General features: G+C 51.3%; 1 protein-coding gene and 1 long non-coding RNA gene across 10 annotated transcripts in view; one reads left to right on the top strand and one right to left on the bottom strand.

The window, feature by feature from the left end:
• Positions 1–15,408, bottom strand: part of LOC132244758 (uncharacterized) — a 39,608-nt gene extending 24,200 nt beyond the window's left edge. The window contains exons 1-3 of one of the 9 annotated variants that reach the window (XR_009456503.1): positions 6,528–6,837; positions 3,793–3,938; positions 933–1,029 (exon numbers count right to left, since the gene is read on the bottom strand). Coding sequence is in view for 4 of the 9 variants with exons in the window: in XM_059717176.1 (XP_059573159.1) it covers positions 3,793–3,938; positions 15,130–15,164 (181 nt within the window). In the remaining 5 variants the exon portion in view is untranslated. The other 8 variants (XR_009456502.1, XM_059717179.1, XM_059717180.1 and 5 more) reach the window with 8 other exon arrangements.
• LOC132244759 (uncharacterized) lies at positions 6,869–7,996 on the top strand. Its single transcript, XR_009456505.1, has 2 exons — positions 6,869–7,403; positions 7,639–7,996. It is a non-coding gene; the product is annotated as an uncharacterized LOC132244759 (long non-coding RNA).
• Positions 15,409–17,109: the final 1,701 nt, after the last annotated feature.

Below are 17,109 nucleotides of genomic sequence, written 5' to 3'. Positions count from 1 at the left end.
TTGCAAGCATTGAATCCGAACACTTGCAGCAGGGCTAGCAGGAAGATTCTAGCTATCCCACGCTGCCTGACTCCCAGGAAAGCTCACTAGCAAAGAATCCACCTCTTCCCCTCCACCCCCGATCTCTCCCAACGTCATCTTCTTCCGAGCTAGCCCTTAATTCCACACACATCTAGCTTGTCATTCCCCATACACATAACCTTCATTCCAGCCTGCCTGCAAGTCACTGCTTTGGGTGACTGGAGGTAGCAGGCACACGTGTCTCTGCACACACATCCACATGGCCTGCATGCACCCAGGCAGGGTCCTGGGAGAAGCACCAATAGCTGGATGCAGTTAAGTGTATGATCAGTGGGGGTTGGAGGTCCGGGACTTGGGGACTCTCTCTCTCTCAATCTGTGTGTGTGTGTGTGTGTGTGGGGGGCAGGGGGGATGGGTACCTGCCAGATATGGGGGAAGATAGCCGGGCGCCGAGGCTGCATCAGGGCAGGGGGGACGGGAGGGGTAGGCGCCTGCCCCTTCAGCAAGAGAGGGAGGCATCGGGGGAGCTGCATAGCTGGGCTGGTGGCACTTGAGCTGGTGCTCATACTTGTACGGGCACAGCAACTGGGAGACGCTGCTGGGGGACGGGCTGGAAGGACCGCGACCAGGCTGCCTGGTGAGGCATGGCAGCCCCAGACCAGGGCAGGGGGGGCTGCCACAGCGGACTCTCTCCGCTGAAATCCGCATGAACTGCGGGACTTTGGCCCGGATGGCACAGGGGCAGCTGGGGGCTCCCTTTAGCAGGGCTGGGGGAAAGCAGGTCAGCACTGGCCACTGATCTTCATAAATAGGTCCCGGTACAAAAAAAGTTGAGAACCGCTGTCCTAGACCTCCCACCTCTTTAACGGGTATTTATTTCCTTGCCATTGTACACCCACCTTTTCTCTTACATTAGCATATCACTTCATCCTGCCAACTGAAGCATTTGGATTGTCTGTCTGGCTGCCTCTCTCAAGTCATACATTCCTGAAACTGTCCTGCTTGAACCTGAGATGATAAAATAACACACTACCTATTACTTTACAGTTCTTAATTCCTAGATGTTTAATTTTTTTTTAAGTTACAGTAATCAAATATTCAAATAAGTTAAGAGCTATGATGCTATGCGATTGCCAGGTCAAGGTTAAGTGCAGTTTTAGTAAAAACAAAACCCTTCTTTCTCTAAATCAAATTTGCTTAGTACATAAGGGAACAGGTGTCAGAAATGGGGTGTTTTTTTTCATCCCAGACCTACACACTGCTCCTGAATTTAAAAGCCAAACTGACCTCTTGCCTATTTATACATCATGACAGGTGGTAAAAGAAGATATTCTTACAGAATCGTTTTTCAGATTTTGTTCTCTTCAATCACTTCCTCAAAGTCCACCCCCCCCCCCCCCCCCCCCCCGTGTTTTTCCTTTTTGGTCCAAATCCTCCAACCGAGAGAGAGAGAGAGAGAACGGTCCCAAGGCTTAAAATTGTAATTTATCAGCATGAAGCTCATGTGTGTTTGCACAACCACCAGTGCAATCAGTGGGCTAATGCGGCCTACAAACTGTTCCAAAATAAAACTAAGCTGTAAAAACTCCAATATCCCATGCTGTATCTATTAAGTCTCATTTCCTTTGTTTGGTTTACTCTAGCTAAGCAAATGAAGTCATAATACTAGACTGATTAGCTGCTTTAAAGGTAAGACCTGCCTTAGCTTTGCTGTGTATTTGTAAAACTACAGTTTCACACCCCACTTCTGCAAATGATTATGCATACATTTAGCCTCATGCGCTAATAGTCCTACTGAGTTTAACAGCTCATTTGTTGAAAACTATGCACACACAGACTTGGCCTTCGAATACAAATGGAGCTTTTTCAGACTATATCTTTTCAGGATAAGAAGTAACAAACAGGCCATAGTGACAAATGCAGTTGCGTCGACATAAACGGGAATTTTCATTTCATCTACACGCACCCTAAGTCTTTATTTGCATTTGTACAGCATCTGCTACAACAGAACTTTAGTCAGGATAGTCACCTCTCCTCATCGAAGGACATACAAATAATTAACACAGTAATCATCTATCATGGTTATCTAGTATACAGAATATGTAGCAGGGCACTGGGATGTGCCTGATCCTTTAGGAGAGCAAGCAGCCTGAGAGGCTGCTTTTAGGGGGCAGGGGGGAGCTAATGAGGGCCTCACCTGGCTGGAAGAGGGCTCAGGCTGGAGCTATATGAGCCCAGAGTCTGCACCAGTCTGTTCGTTTCTCCCCAGCTACTGCACAGTGCAGAACTCCTGGCTCCAGGGTCCCTGAAGGGAACTGGATTTTGGCTGAACAACTCTACAGGTCTGGAAACAGAGGCAAGTTCCTTGGACTGAGGAAGACTGGGTTTACAGGCAAGTGGTCTTTATGTTACACCTCTAAAGACTGAGGTGTCTGCCAGACGGCGGTGATGTTTCTTATTGATTTATGTTTAGCCTTGAACCCTGGGGGTACAGACTCAAGGCTTGCTTAGAGAGCCAGTATCCCAGGAGCCCTCACGCTGAGGGTGGGACCCAGGGAGGGGTCCCAGAACTGAAAAAAGGCCGAGACCCAGATCACGAGGTCCAAGAGGCCCAGAGCCACCTGTGTCCAGGGCTGGGCGGGGGAGGGGTCTGAGAGCTCAAGGGGCCAGAGTGTATAAGGAGGAAAATCAAAGGGAGAACATCTCTGAGGCTTAGGGCGTGGAGTAGGGGAGGAAAAGGAACCACACAGTTTGCCCTTAAGGCTAGGTCCCTGTAGGGCACCTGTAGTCAGGCCGAGAGGAACCTACCAAGGTTGGATGTCTGGACAGAGGCCAATGGGGCCTCAGACCCAGTGGAAATTTACTGGATTCGGGCTCGCTCTAAGGCCTGCTGGCAGCCTCCTTGAATCAACCTGTACTATTAAGAGCGAGGCACGGCTGGTGAACAATGAAGAGAGAGTGACATTAGAGCTGGAGCCAGGCAGGAGCAGCAAGGCCGCTAGGGGTGTCATGGCAGCCCCTGTGGCTGTGAGCCTGTCACAGAGTACTTCTATTTTTTCCTTTGAAAGGAAAATATAAATTAGTGATAAAATTATGATCACATAATCTGTGATTCCATGACTTGTTTGTTTAAAATTGGTTTAATGGACCACCGATAGTACAGTGCAGCCCCAACAGTTTTACACAGCAGGCCAGACTGTCAGTGGCCAGTACATTCATGGGCTGGATCCAGGTGTTCCTGCTCTGGCACGTGGGTGGGCACCATCTGGCCAGGTGGGGGACAAACTGGCTTCAACACAGCCCTGATGGGGAAAGGAGCTTGACCCATCCTTGTGAAGAGGGAAAGAAGGCTAGCCAGGTGACCCTGTAGGGAGGGAAAGAGTGCATGGCCTGGCCCAACCCGGCCCTGCAGGAAAGGAAGGGGACACGGTCCAACCCTGATCCCAAAGTGGGGGAACGTGGCCCAGGCCCACGGGGGAAAGAGGCATAGCTTGGCTCAGACCAGCCATGCAGGTATTGGGGCTTGGGGATTTGGCAGGGGAAAGTGGGGGGGAGGCTGTGTTCATGGCCACCACTCGCTTGCTGCCAATTCCCCAGACCCATGGGGAGCCCCACAAGCCATGGGGCTGCATTTGGCCCCGGGGCTGGAAATTGAGCAACCCTTGTCTAGTAGATGCATAATACAGCAATTTATATTTGCTTACAGAGATAATTAATAAAACATAAATAAGAATGAAATGTTAGTTAAAATCTCAAAAGATTAAGAAATACCTGTCAGCATTTTCATTTTTACACTCAGCCTTGTATGGATAGCCATTTTAATAATATAACGTGAGGTGTCGTCTTCAAAAGATCCTGCCTGTTTGAAAATATGCACAAGTGGAGCAGCTGGAAATGCTTCACAACAAGTTGTAGCGCTGAAAGAAGAAGGAAAAAACAGTTAATTTCTCAATTAGTGAATCAGTTCACATTTTGGACTCTAAAAATACCCACGGTTAGTTCTGTAGACAATACATTTAGAAATCCTTTCCAAGAGTTACAAAAGTTCCATGTCCAATACAAATCACCATTTCCAAAGATATTAACAGAGCCAACAAACAGTCTTCAAAGCAACCTTGAAAACAGCACAAGAAAAGCTGGAAAGTAGGGTTTGATGCTTTTCCACCACAAATCATACTAGCCTATCTTCAAAAAGGCCAAAAGGTTCCCAAACAGTTACGACTTTTATTCCCTACCAGCCTTTACTAGACCTGAACTAGCAGCTTAAAAGTCAAAACTTTTCATTCTATTTTTAAGCCGTCTTGTTTTTTGTTTTTAATCTATTTTTAAACTTTCTTGTTTCCCCAAGAAAAGCCATTTTAAGGATCCAATCCAATTGACACTGAGATGAATGGGAGTCTTTTCATTGACTTTGCTTTGGGCTTGATTCAGTACTCTGTATTCATAGTGGATGATTTCCTCTTTGGAACCCCACCCCCCACTCCACAAGGGAAATCACCTACCACTTATGATACCACGTACCAATGTAAAAGCAGAGACTCGCCAAAACAAAAGCAAAACACCCAACCTCCATCAATCAGTGTTAAAACAGAAACACATTTCTAAGTATGTAAATCAGGAAGAAGAGGGGCTTTTTCCAGCATTGAGGAAATCAGGACTGTTAGTCTTAACTTTACACAGAAGAGCAATTTTTAAAATCTCCCATACTAAATCCTAAGATTAATGTAAAAAGATGATACTATCTCACCAGAGGAAAGCGTTTAGACAGGTGAGAAACAGAATCTAGTATTCATGGAAGGGTAATTATTGGTTTGGCTAGACACTTTTGCTTCTATTTGCTCTAATATAATTTCCCAACCTTAAAATACATTGTACTTTCTCTTTGGGTGTGCATCATACAGTATTTCATGACAATACTTTACCCATTTAAAGGTAAAAATCCCAGTGATACAACATTCAGATTGGAAGACTTAAAATTATAGCAAAAACTGGAATAAATATCCCCCACCACAATTCTGCCTAGATAAGTCTTTTGGTTTCTATTTAACAAAAGAAGATTGACAAATATAATTCTTCCTACACGTTCAAGTTCACAGGAACACAATGATTCATATACACTACAGTACTAAAATAACTGCCTTACTGGACTCATTTTTGGCATCTAAACCTATTACTTATGTTCACCTGGAAATGTTAAAAGCCTTGGTGGGGTGATGTAGTTGGGGGTAGTCCTGCTTCAAGCAGGGCATTAGACTAGGTGACCTCCTGGGGTCCCTTCCAACCCTAGTTTTCAATAATTCTGTTTAGCTTTGAAGCACGGAAAGTTTCATTCAAGAAGTGAGACTTTCTAGTCAAGATTTTTCCCCTCCCCCCAAAATGCAGGAGCATGTGAAATCAGATTTTACTGTAAGTATTTTTAAAGCATAATTATAACTGCTATTGCTAAATGAATAGATCCTACTAGAAAGGTAAGCCAAGCAACTTCCTATGTCAGGGAGCAGATATGTAGTAAATTAACCGAAATCAAAGTGGTTCCGTAACTTCATCAAGCACTTTCTCCTTTCTTTTCCTATGTGCATGCATGACTATGCAAAGGGCGTGGGAAATAATGTTTCAGGCCTCACCTAGCCAGATATTGTGCCTATTTAATTAAAATTGGTTTTAAAAAGTTATCAACACAAGCTACACCAAGAAAACCACCTGTGAATTGGTGTGCACTAGCTTGAATTGACCAGATTGAGTAAACCAGAGGTAAACTGGTTCAATTTTTTGTGTAAGCAAAGCCAGAGGCATAACCAGGAACTTTAGTGCCCTGGGGAAGACGGCGCAGAGCGCTGGAGAGGGAAGTGAGGAGTGTCAAGCGCTGGAGAAACAAGGAGACAATTCCAGTCCTACTTAATGTCTTCACTGGAGCATTTCTGAAATCAGTCCCCATTAACAGGCATGAAAAATATATCCAGTTCTGTCTGGATCTATATATCTGTCCCCCGCACACCCTGCTCTGGGAATCGAGCGCTCAGATCCACCCGGTGCTCGCCTCACGCTCACTCACTCGATATGTGAGCCCATGCAGCCACATACATGCGTGTACATGTGTGTGTATGTACATGCATGCTCACGCATCTGCATGTGTAGGTGTATACACACAGTGCACCTGTAGCATATAGGGTACAGTGTGCGTGCATGTGCATACTGTGTGTGCAGTGTGCCGTGTGTGTGTGTGTGTGTGTATGTGTGCACGTGCAGGTGTGTGCAAACAGGCAGAAGTGTATGTGCACTGCCACACGCACTCTTTCCATGTATGTATACCGACATGCACACACGTGCACATACGTGTGCAAGTGTATATGTGGATCTCCACACCCCGGCCTCCCCCGTACAAACACCCGTGGGCAATCCCTCGCAGCCGAGGACGACCCTCTCTCACGAGGCCAGTCCCGGGTCCGGACTCTAGCGCAGCCGGGGCGCGTGTCTGCGCGGGGGGCGGGCGGCTCTGGAGTGCGCACCCGGACACAACGCCTGCTCCTGCCCCTCCGGCTCCCCCGCTCCGGCGCCTGTGCAGAGACCCGGCCTCCACCGGGCCGGGGCCGGCGCTGCCCCAGCGCTCGTGTCGGTGCCGCCGCAGGGTGTCGAAGCGGGCCTGACACGCTTCTTCCACCCTCCTCCTCCTCCTCCGCCTGCTGCTGCCGAGCGCGCGTGCGCGCGACACCCCCCCCGCTCCTGCCGCGTGTCCCGGCTCCGGCCCGCGGGGCGACGGACGCAGTCCCGGCCCCACCGCCAGCGGGGCGGGGCTGGGCGTGGGCACGTGACTACCGCCTCCGCTCCTGCCGCCTAGCCTGCGCTGCACTGCGCACGCGCCAACCCCCTGCTCCTCCCCCGCCGTTGTGACGCACGAGCTCCCCATTGGCCGCGGCTGCTCGGACCCCTGCGTGCAACCGCGATGGCGCCCTTGAGTGGCGGGGGCGGCGGTGCGGGACGCTGCTCGGCTCCGTGTCGCTGCGGGCTGTGATGGGCGTTGCCCCCCCCTCCCCCACCCCGGCAGTGCGGGCGAGCGGCGGCCGGCAGGGCTTGTGCGGCGTTTGAGCCGGGCGGGGCGGGGCGGGGCGCGCAGAGACGGGCTCCTCACTCGGCGTGCTTGGTGCGGATGAAGGCTGGCCAGTAGGACTTGGGATTCTTGGCTATCAACTCCGTTCGTGTCTGCAAGGGGCGCTTTAAAAACCTCCAAGTCGGTGTCCTGTTTTGCACACTTGGCTTCTGCCATCGATGCTGGCATTTTACTTCCAAGCCAGTGGGTTTGGCACACTTGCTGTCAGGCTTTGTCACTTCCGTTTAGAGGAGTAGCAATAGTCCGGTTTTCTGACGGGTTCGAATAGATTTGAGATGTAAGTTTTGACTTCGTAGCTTTAAGCGTGCACACTTCTGAAACCCCTTCGTTTCCTTTCAGTGATTAAAACGCAGGGTCTCTGGATAAGCGTGGGGGGGCAGGAGTAGTTGTAGGACCAGGGTTGCCAGAGGGGTGCCCGTCCCCGTGCTGGGTAGGAGAGGACAGGGCACAGGGGATTGCAAAGCTGGCCCGCAGGCTCTACAAATATCCCATGTAGGTTTCTTTCATTTCAGCCTTGCCTCAGACTGCGGGGTGAGAGATCCTGTGTGTTAGACTATAGCAGGGCTTCGGTAGTCTTCCCCCGTGGCTGCTGCGGAGTACGAAGCTCTTGCAGCACAATGACACCGAGACACGGGCAGCAAGTCACAAAGAGACCTCTCTGACCTTGCAAAGACACGCATGCCCGAACAGTTCAGCGGGGGCCACTTTCCCGCGTTTTGTTTTGCCCCCTGTGAGGAGCAAAAGCACTGCTGTCTCTGGGATCCCGCTTGGTGGTTTATTCTGTCTATTCTGCACGAAAGGAGCCGTCACTGAATGTTTTCAGCTAAAATGTATTGTACTCTTACAAGCGTAATAAAATATGGACATACATGGCTGCGGAGACTGTTATTGTAGGTAAGTGGTTGTGATTTACTTGGATGTCACAAATAGCCTCTCAGGAAGGACGGCGGGGCCACAGCACAAGGTGGTGCGTTCTGTCCTGTCCAAGTGTTTCCCTTTGTACAAGTAGATGGTAAAAGGATTGTGACTTGAGCTGAGACGTAATCCATTCTGGTCCCCTGCTGCTCTGCCGCAGCGGTTCTCAGTTCGTGGGTTGTGTCTCAAAAGGGGGTCACAAGTACCTATGAAGGAGTCACGAACAAATTTAAGAAATGGATCAACAAACTTTTAAAGTGGATTGTCTTTTAATGGAGAAAAACGTGGGCAAAGGTGGTTTCTCCCTTGCAGGCTGGCAGAAGTCCAGGGATGCTGGGGGACTATGTGTTAATATGAATGTGGAGAGGGTCTGGGTCAGAAGTACAATAAACCAATTTAATCTAAATCAGTTCAGTCTAATACTACATCCATCCAGGCTTATCTTAAACCCGTTTCGGCAATCTTGAAAGTGGCTTATGCGCACCATCCTTCTGCTGTGTTCCAGATCTGAACCTGTTTCCAATCTCTTAGACCAGCTTATGTGTCATTTCTGCCGCAAGCCTAACAGCCGAGTCAAGAATTTAAATAGCTAACGACACTACTTGTTTAAAGAACATACCAAATGCATCCAGCAAATGTACTCGTGCAAAGCATGTGCACGTAACAATATACGTTTATATTTCATGTCTTTGAATGGACACGTTCCTTAGGGGACCTGTGCACATTTGATTTTTCAGCAATGAAGTTATTCAGAACTAAGATGGGAGCCAGGTTGCTCCCTCCAGTCTGTGCAAAGTGGAGGATGAATGCCCCGATCTCTCTGCCAGGGGCCACAGAAGGGTAAATCTAGTATTAAGTAACATCAGCATCAACCACTCTTCAGCCAACTGACTACCAAACAAGGAAGCTGCTCAGACCTAACCCACTTGTTTCTCAAAATCATTTCAATTTGTTGCAATTTACCTGCGGGGAACAGGCTAGAGAATCATCCTTCCTCCATGCACGAACTGCCCAGGAGCTCATCCACTGGGAAAAGACAGGGAGACACACACTACTCCTGCCATGCCTCGAGGGGAATTCCCTTTGGCTAAAAACAGACCCAGGACTCTTCCTCCCCCTCTTCGCTCCCTCAAGAGTCTTTCATTTGGGGATCCTAGAGGTCAAGTTCCCCACTCCCTACCATAAGTACCTGTGAACTGAGATAACAGGACTCCTGGGACAACTGTGACTAATCCATGCTAATTTTCATTCAAGCCTCATGTTTAAATGACTTCTCCCTCGCTCCCCTTTTGATAGGAGTTAAAGACCAGTGATAAAGCCCTTGTTTGCTTCCTGCCTTAGGTACTTACTAGTGCTCCTCTCTCACTGCACCTTTGAAGAGCCTGGAGCATTAGCTAACAGAAGAGGTTCTGCAGACTAAACGAAGTGTAGGATTTTGCATGCAGCATGTGTGGACGCACGCACGCACGCACGCACACACGCACACGCAAGCTTGCAAGGTTTTCCAGCATAGCTCCAGCAGAATGACACTGTCAAAAAGTGGGATGCAAGAAGGGGGAGGAAATACAGAGCATTACACGGTCTGTGGGTTCCACAAGCTCAAAATGCATGATATTACTTTACTATAATTGAGCCGGTATTGCTCCAAGGACTAACTTAGGAAAAACAGGTGCAAAGGAAAGGGACCGATTCCTAAAGTGAACTGAAATTATTTCCTCCTCTGTAAGTTAACAAAAATAAAAGGACAGAAGAAATACCTTTCAACTGCGGTTTTGACTGTAGCATAACAAACTTCACAGGTGGCTGTGATGTTTTAGCCTAGAGAGAGTGAGGACTATTTTTACAAAGAATGATGTTATGTCTGAAATATAACTGCCTCATGATTGCTGCAGATATAGACTGCTCCTTGTGATGCCTACTGTAGCACTGCTATATGTCAAAATGGCGAAATATGCCCCCCAGATTTAATGAGAATATTTACATACTGTATTAGCAGGGGTGCAATACCTCAGCTTTGCATAATATTTCAGAAAGTTTTAACCTCTACAGACTAAAAGAAACAGACATAAGGACAGTTCTTAAAAAGCCACTCCTGTGCCCCTAGCTCTGGCACAAACTCTTCTAGTTTCTATGCGATGCTCTGTGCAAGCACGTAGATTGTAACGTTTGTGTCATTGCATACTCTACCCAGGGTCTCAGATGTTTGTGTATAACAAAGTACAGTCCTCAATCTGCATATCCCGCACAGACAGAACTTGAAGTAAACAGCCCATTTTTCAAAAGTACATAAAATATGGTACCGAGAGTTCTTTGCTTTAATGTCAAAAGCTACTTAAAGAGGAAAATTGCTCTTTACCAGACAAGCTTTCTTTTTGCAGAGATCACATCCCCTATTCTTTCCTTGGAAGAAATCTGGGCAGGGTGGCACACTGAGACTAACTGGTTCAATGACACAGCAGCTTTCCTTCTTGGGATGCAACGAAGGCACTTACAGAAAGCAAGGGCTCTAAATAAAGAGAATTTAAATATAAATGTTAGACTGAGGTACATTGAAAGGCTCAGTAGAGATAAACAAGGTGAACAGGGGCAGCAAACAGGGCAAAGGAGACAAGGGAAGAGGAGCCAGGCACCTGACCCTAACTCCTGGAAGCAAAGTGAGCTGGGGCTGCCTGTAGGTCTGAGCACGTGCTCTAAGGAGCTGGGAGTGCTGCAAGCTGGGGGACTGCTACCTGTGTCTGGCAAAAGTCTTAACAAGGCCCCGGAGGGGAGAAAAGGAGACTCTGCGTGACCAGGGGCAGCGAACGGGGCAGTTTGCAAACAGTTCATAAGTCAGTTTGCAGGTTTGAATGTGACGGTGATGGGTGTGCACGCTGCACAGTACAGTCTTTGTAACAAGGACTAAGAGCGGTGTAACTGTAAAAGTGTGTTTTGGGCTGTCAGGCGAACCATAGCAGTCACAAGGCAGGCTGTCAGAGCAGTGCTTCCCAAACTTTTCCTCAGCACGATCCATTTATGGCCCCATTCCTCAGCATGACCCCTCACTCACCTCACCTGACCTCACTCACTCACCTCACCTGACCACCTGACCTCACCTCACTCACCTCACCTGACCTCACTCACTCACCTCACCTCACCTCACCTGTAGCCCCCCACCCCTGCCACCCCATCCCGCTGATGTTTCAAGCCCATTTGGGGTTGTGACCTACAGTTTGGGAACCACTGTGTTAGAGGTACAGTTATATAGATATTTATCTATTTATATATAGAAATAATATTTTTTTTTAAAGTTAGTTCACAGGTCAGTTTGCCCCCGTTCTTTAAAGGGGAGCCTTTAATGTAACTTCTTTCTTTAATTGAGAGTACCTAATCTACATCTATTTAGTGTAAGTCGCTAAAACACAGCAATTAGACCAGTTCTTGTGCTCCTTGCTTAACTGGAGTCCAGAGTGAGAGGGAAGTTGGAGGCGGCGGCGTTTGCTAGGTAATTTATCTGGAAACTCTCTCTCACCTTCCTTCACCGTAAACTTGGAGAGAGGAAGCGGGTTAGCAGGGGAAAGGGGAAGCTTTTGGGACCAAGGAGCAGCACAGAGGCCAGTTTACAAGGGAGTTTGCTAGGAAAGGTCTGCCTGGAAAGAGGGGCGAGCAGAGAGAGGTAGCAGGTTAAGAAACCCAGCGACACGGCTGGAAGACATCAAAATCCCCGAGCCACTGCCACTGGCCAGCTGTCTCTGGGCTCCCACCTGTGAGGTGTCCACCCAGGCAGGAGCGCTCACCATCTACCCCACGGGGTTTGCCGCTGGCAGGTTCCTTTCAGGACAGCGAGATGGGGGAGCCTGTGATGTGAGCCGCGCGTTCAGGTGGTGCCCCTCAGAGCTGGCAAGAGAGCTACAGGAGGAGGTGGCGAGGCTCCAAAGCATCCTCCACCACGACAACTTCATCAGTTTGATGCTTGAGGATACTTCTACTGTGGGGAAACGACTGCCAAGGGCGGCACTAGAGAAGGACGAGGACTTGAACGCCAAGGAAGGTAGAAGCTGAAAGCTTGTGACCTCTTGCAGCAAGGAGAAATATTCACGCCCACCTGCAGCGGTTTGCCTGGAGAAGAGACATGAAGCCCCAGCAGCAGAGGAGGAGCATGTTCCATCGGTGGCAGAGGCCAGGCCAAGCCTTTCCAAGAGAGGGAGGGTCGAGACCGCTGCCACCAAGAGGAAACTGAAGGGTGGGGGGTGGCTGGAGACTCTCTCCTCTAGGGGAAGGAGGCATCCGTCTGCCAGCCTGACCTGTTGTCTCAGGAGCTCTGCTGCTTCCCTGGAGCCTGGACCTGAGAGGTCACGGAGGAGTTACCCACGCTCATCCAGCCCTCTGGCTATCTCCGTGCTGCTCAGCCATGTCGGCACCCGTGATATGGGTGCATAGTGAAATGTAGCCAGCAGGCAGGGCCTGAGACTCTTCCCTGAACCCTGTGGGCTGAGGTACGACTGGAAGACACAGGCCTGTTCCTCCTCCAACACATATCTGCCCCGTCCTGTCCATGGCCTGTGCAGTGGCCTGTCCCTTCTTTGTCACTGTTGGGCCCCAGGGCCAGAGAGCTGACCCACTGCAGAGGGAGGTCGAGGGGAGGCCATGCTGTCCTCTGCCTGCTCCAGCCAGGCTGCTCTGCATACATGTTTGCCTGTGTCCATGTGGCAGGGCACTGCGTCTGCCTGTGACTTTAAGGGCCTGGAGCTGGCAGCTGCCAGGTGCCTAATGAGGGCAGCCATTTAGGCTTAGGGTTGCCCATATAAACAGGGGCAGTTCTGCTGTGCCTGGCTGGAGAGCTGCTGCTATCATCTGGAGGAAAGGGAGGAGCTGCAGGGGATGGCTAGGAGGCTCCTGGTCTTGAGCACGACCTAGAACTGCACCCTGCCAGGAGCGGGTGGCCTGGTGGGGCTCCCAGTGGTGCAGGAGCCCCCAGGAAATGCCAGGCAAGTTACCACCCCGGTGAAAGGCGGGTCAGGGCGCCTTAACCCCCTAGCCCCCACCACTGGGTAGGTAACCCCTTTGTTTGTAGGGCCCAGATGGCAGACCCAGGGGAGAGAGCAGGACTAGAGACTCTGACCTGATCAAGAGAGTACCCTCAACTGGCCCATGCTGGTGCCAGGACCAGGACAGTCAAAAGGGCCAGGGGCCCACCGTGAGGGACGCCCAGGAGCTGAGGGCCTGGGATCCCGACTGGCCTGGAGGTGGGCCAGGGCTGGTAGCCAAGGGTCCTGGGGGGGACCACACCCCAAGGGGGAAAATAGTTTCAGGGGAGCTAGATAGCTGAATGAAGGTGAGGTAGGCTGCCTGAATGGAGGGATCTTGGAGGGGTCCTGATAGAAGGATTGTGGGGCCGGTGATGATAAGAACACCGAGATGCCATCTGCGAGGCTTGGGCTGTGGTGTAGGGGAGGAAAGGAGCCGCAGATAGTGGACCCTGGCACCAGGGCAGAAAATGGACAGCCTCCCACTTATTAGCATCTCTATTAATTAACATCAAGGCATGGTGGGCGAGAACGCGGGCAGTTGGCCCAAGAACAGGTGGGCAGGCCGCAGGGAAAGTGGCCCTGAGGAGGCCCCCTGTTACAATCCACCTTTATGGTCTGGTGCGGCTGAAGTTGCATTGACACTGTTCACGGACTTTGTTCCAGTTTCACTTCCCTCTGGTCTTGCACTCTTCCCCAGCCCAGTTCAGAGTGATTGGACTGGACAGGCCACTTGTTGCCTTCGGTGGGATAAGTTGCAGTCCTTCCTTGCTGCCTCTCCCCTGAGATGAGCGCTGAGAGCATGGAGGTGCGGTGGTTTGCAGTCCTCGTTCGCTCCATACATGCACCTGTACTATGACAGCCAGGATCAGCCTGTAGAGTGGATGCAGGGTAGCCCGTGGTCTGTCGAGGGCTGGAGCACGCTGGGGCAGGACCACGGGGCTGGGGCTGAAGTTTGACAGAATTTTTTACACTTAATTTCATTAAGATGTCATATGTAATGGTGGCGGTGGAGGGATGCTGTAGCTGTGGTCCAGGGGCATAGGGAGAAGAAAGAATGTTTTTGGTTGATAACTTTCCTGGTTATATTGATCTTTATGCAATTTTGAATCTATTGGATATATTTGGATATTTGTCTGTATGTTGGATATATTGATTTTGATGTGATTTTTCAGACATTGATTTGTCTCTCGCATAACAATACAAAGCAGGGGCTTGGACTAGATGAGACCTTCTGAGGTGCCTTCCAGCCCTACTTTTTATGATTACAGGAGCCCATGTAATTCTATTTCCATTAAATCCCTAGTAATAATTATTGCCCTTACTGTGTGGTCACAACTAGAATGACATGGGGACAGCAAAGACACGGGGTCCATGCAGCACTGTTCATCTCGGGTCCTCTGGTTGCTGCAGCTGCTGAGATCAGTGCATGGTTCGCAGGGAGCACGAAGGGCCCTCACCAGTGCATTGGGCTGGAGGCTCAGAGGAGAGCCCTGGGCTCTGAGTGCCCCGACTCGCTCTGTGCAGGTCCAGAGCACTGGGAGGGGAGGGGAGGGGAGGAGAGGAGATACAAACCTGGATGCAGGACCAGGCTCCCAGGGGAGACAGGACAAGGGGCTTCCCATCAGGCCTGTGCTGTGAAAGCTTCACCCCTTGGCAGGGCTCCCAGACTTGCCCCCTCGCTCCCACAACAGAGCAGTGGCTCCCCAGGACATGGCACAGTGCGAGGGGCTCTGGGGGCTGTTCCTATTTATGGTGTGATTAACATGTACCACGAACATGTGTCAGCAGCCTTAATCCCTGGCCACTGAAACTGGTATGTCTGATGAATATTCAAAAATATGTATTACCTAGTTTGATTGTTTCAGGCAATATTTATCTTTTGACTTCATAAATTCGGATTTATGGATGACTTGACAGAGGACCAGAATGGATTACGTCTCAGCTCAAGTCACAATCCTTTTTACCATCTACTTGTACAAAGGGAAACACTTGGACAGGACAGAACGCACCACCTTGTGCTGTGGCCCCGCCGTCCTTCCTGAGAGGCTATTTGTGACATCCAAGTAAATCACAACCACTTACCTACAATAACAGTCTCCGCAGCCATGTATGTCCATATTTTATTACGCTTGTAAGAGTACAATACATTTTAGCTGAAAACATTCAGTGACGGCTCCTTTCGTGCAGAATAGACAGAATAAACCACCAAGCGGGATCCCAGAGACAGCAGTGCTTTTGCTCCTCACAGGGGGCAAAACAAAACGCGGGAAAGTGGCCCCCGCTGAACTGTTCGGGCATGCGTGTCTTTGCAAGGTCAGAGAGGTCTCTTTGTGACTTGCTGCCCGTGTCTCGGTGTCATTGTGCTGCCGCAGCAGCCACGGGGAAGACTACCGAAGCCCTGCTATAGTCTAACACACAGGATCTCTCACCCCGCAGTCTGAGGCAAGGCTGAAATGAAAGAAACCTACATGGGATATTTGTAGAGCCTGCGGGCCAGCTTTGCAATCCCCTGTGCCCTGTCCTCTCCTACCCAGCACGGGGACGGGCACCCCTCTGGCAACCCTGGTCCTACAACTACTCCTGCCCCCCCACGCTTATCCAGAGACCCTGCGTTTTAATCACTGAAAGGAAACGAAGGGGTTTCAGAAGTGTGCACGCTTAAAGCTACGAAGTCAAAACTTACATCTCAAATCTATTCGAACCCGTCAGAAAACCGGACTATTGCTACTCCTCTAAACGGAAGTGACAAAGCCTGACAGCAAGTGTGCCAAACCCACTGGCTTGGAAGTAAAATGCCAGCATCGATGGCAGAAGCCAAGTGTGCAAAACAGGACACCGACTTGGAGGTTTTTAAAGCGCCCCTTGCAGACACGAACGGAGTTGATAGCCAAGAATCCCAAGTCCTACTGGCCAGCCTTCATCCGCACCAAGCACGCCGAGTGAGGAGCCCGTCTCTGCGCGCCCCGCCCCGCCCCGCCCCGCCCGGCTCAAACGCCGCACAAGCCCTGCCGGCCGCCGCTCGCCCGCACTGCCGGGGTGGGGGAGGGGGGGGCAACGCCCATCACAGCCCGCAGCGACACGGAGCCGAGCAGCGTCCCGCACCGCCGCCCCCGCCACGCAAGGGCGCCATCGCGGTTGCACGCAGGGGTCCGAGCAGCCGCGGCCAATGGGGAGCTCGTGCGTCACAACGGCGGGGGAGGAGCAGGGGGTTGGCGCGTGCGCAGTGCAGCGCAGGCTAGGCGGCAGGAGCGGAGGCGGTAGTCACGTGCCCACGCCCAGCCCCGCCCCGCTGGCGGTGGGGCCGGGACTGCGTCCGTCGCCCCGCGGGCCGGAGCCGGGACACGCGGCAGGAGCGGGGGGGGGGGGGGGGGGGGGGGGGTGTCGCGCGCACGCGCGCTCGGCAGCAGCAGGCGGAGGAGGAGGAGGAGGGTGGAAGAAGCGTGTCAGGCCCGCTTCGACACCCTGCGGCGGCACCGACACGAGCGCTGGGGCAGCGCCGGCCCCGGCCCGGTGGAGGCCGGGTCTCTGCACAGGCGCCGGAGCGGGGGAGCCGGAGGGGCAGGAGCAGGCGTTGTGTCCGGGTGCGCACTCCAGAGCCGCCCGCCCCCCGCGCAGACACGCGCCCCGGCTGCGCTAGAGTCCGGACCCGGGACTGGCCTCGTGAGAGAGGGTCGTCCTCGGCTGCGAGGGATTGCCCACGGGTGTTTGTACGGGGGAGGCCGGGGTGTGGAGATCCACATATACACTTGCACACGTATGTGCACGTGTGTGCATGTCGGTATACATACATGGAAAGAGTGCGTGTGGCAGTGCACATACACTTCTGCCTGTTTGCACACACCTGCACGTGCACACATACACACACACACACACACACGGCACACTGCACACACAGTATGCACATGCACGCACACTGTACCCTATATGCTACAGGTGCACTGTGTGTATACACCTACACATGCAGATGCGTGAGCATGCATGTACATACACACACATGTACACGCATGTATGTGGCTGCATGGGCTCACATATCGAGTGAGTGAGCGTGAGGCGAGCACCGGG

The sequence above is a fragment of the Alligator mississippiensis genome, chromosome 14 (genome assembly GCF_030867095.1).
Source record: "Alligator mississippiensis isolate rAllMis1 chromosome 14, rAllMis1, whole genome shotgun sequence".
Classification (NCBI taxonomy): Eukaryota; Metazoa; Chordata; order Crocodylia; family Alligatoridae; genus Alligator; species Alligator mississippiensis.
Note: the sequence above shows the minus strand (reverse complement) of the source record. Positions and strands in the feature narration are given on the sequence as shown.